The sequence below is a fragment of the Hipposideros armiger genome, unplaced genomic scaffold, assembly GCF_001890085.2.
Source record: "Hipposideros armiger isolate ML-2016 unplaced genomic scaffold, ASM189008v1 scaffold_135, whole genome shotgun sequence".
Lineage (NCBI taxonomy): Eukaryota > Metazoa > Chordata > Mammalia > Chiroptera > Hipposideridae > Hipposideros > Hipposideros armiger.
The window spans coordinates 3,385,587-3,386,738 of record NW_017731485.1 but is presented as its reverse complement, the minus strand read 5'-3'; the positions used below and the strand labels follow the sequence as shown (position 1 = coordinate 3,386,738).

The 1,152-nt window shown below is 56.2% G+C and overlaps 1 protein-coding gene across 1 annotated transcript in view; it reads left to right on the top strand.

Annotated features, from left to right (window-relative positions):
• Positions 1-1,152, top strand: part of LOC109386545 (acyl-coenzyme A synthetase ACSM5, mitochondrial-like) — a gene marked incomplete at its 5' end in the record, with an annotated part of 21,954 nt that extends 20,802 nt beyond the window's left edge. The window contains one exon of the mRNA XM_019649818.1: positions 982-1,152. Coding sequence (XP_019505363.1) covers positions 982-1,152 — 171 coding nt within the window. The remainder of the gene's footprint in view (positions 1-981) is intronic.

Here is a 1,152-nt window from a genome sequence, read left to right as displayed (position 1 = left end):
AAACAGATGGTGGGGACTGGTCGAGACTGGGGGATTTGGAGGTGCTTCCATGAGGAGGTCCCCGGGCAGCTGGGATTGAAGGAAAGGTGGGAGTAAGTGAAGTAAGAGACCGGGGCTGGGCTTCCTGAAGAAAGGATGCAGCATGGGCAGACACAGACAGCTGTGTGTTTCTAGGAACAGCTCCCACTCAGCACCAGTGACGAGTAGACACCGTTCTAAATGCTTTAACTCTCGGCCATCGGGTTGCACAGGCACTGACCGTATCTGCATTTAACACATGGAACAGAAAGCTTATGCAATGTGCTAACGTTCACACAGCTACTACCTACAGAGATGCAACGCAAACCCAGGTGCTCCGGCTCCGGTGTCCACACGAGCTGCTCAGGGTGGCCCATGCGAGGAATTTTGTCTTGTTCCTATGAGTGCTAGGGAGCTGCTGAAGGCTTGTGGCAGAGAAGTGGTCCTCTGAAAGTTGTCAAGGTGATTTACTTGTTCTTGATGTCTTGTCTTTATGGCATTTCCGGGCTGCGCAAATTCTCTTTAAGGTTGGAAATTCAGAGGGCTTTGGTGACTGGCCTCCGCCCCAAGAGGAGGGGGTGCCAGAGGCAAGGAAAACACGCTGATCTGACCCCCACATTCTTAGCGCTCCAGGGCTGGGGCCTGGAGTCACGACTCAGGGGCTGCTGGGATTCCTACTCAGCCCCTAAATGCCAGTTCCCGGAAAGCCAGGGGCGTGGATGGAAATGAGGCCTGGGGGAAGTGGCACCTGCCATCACAGTGTCATTGCGGTTACACTTGCCATTTCTCTGGCTCAGTGTGAGATGCCTTGTCTGCAGGGCGGGTGCTCTGCGGACCCCCTTCCACCCCAGACCACCCACTGACACACCTGACTCCCCAGCCCAGTCACCTGCAGTCGCCTCAGCCCAGCTCAGCTCCAAAAGCAAACAGCCTACTAAGCTCCCAGATGCCGCTCTACCACAGGGGGCCGTGCACCACAACCCACAGCCCTTGGCAGTGACAGCAGCCGCGACCGACGACGACGAGGGCTGCTGCGTCACTTTAAAGGCAGTTTATCCCATGCCAAGCGTGGTGCTAAATGTCTCCTCCCATTCTCTCCTCACACCCAGTCTGCCCTCACGATGGCAGCTCTAG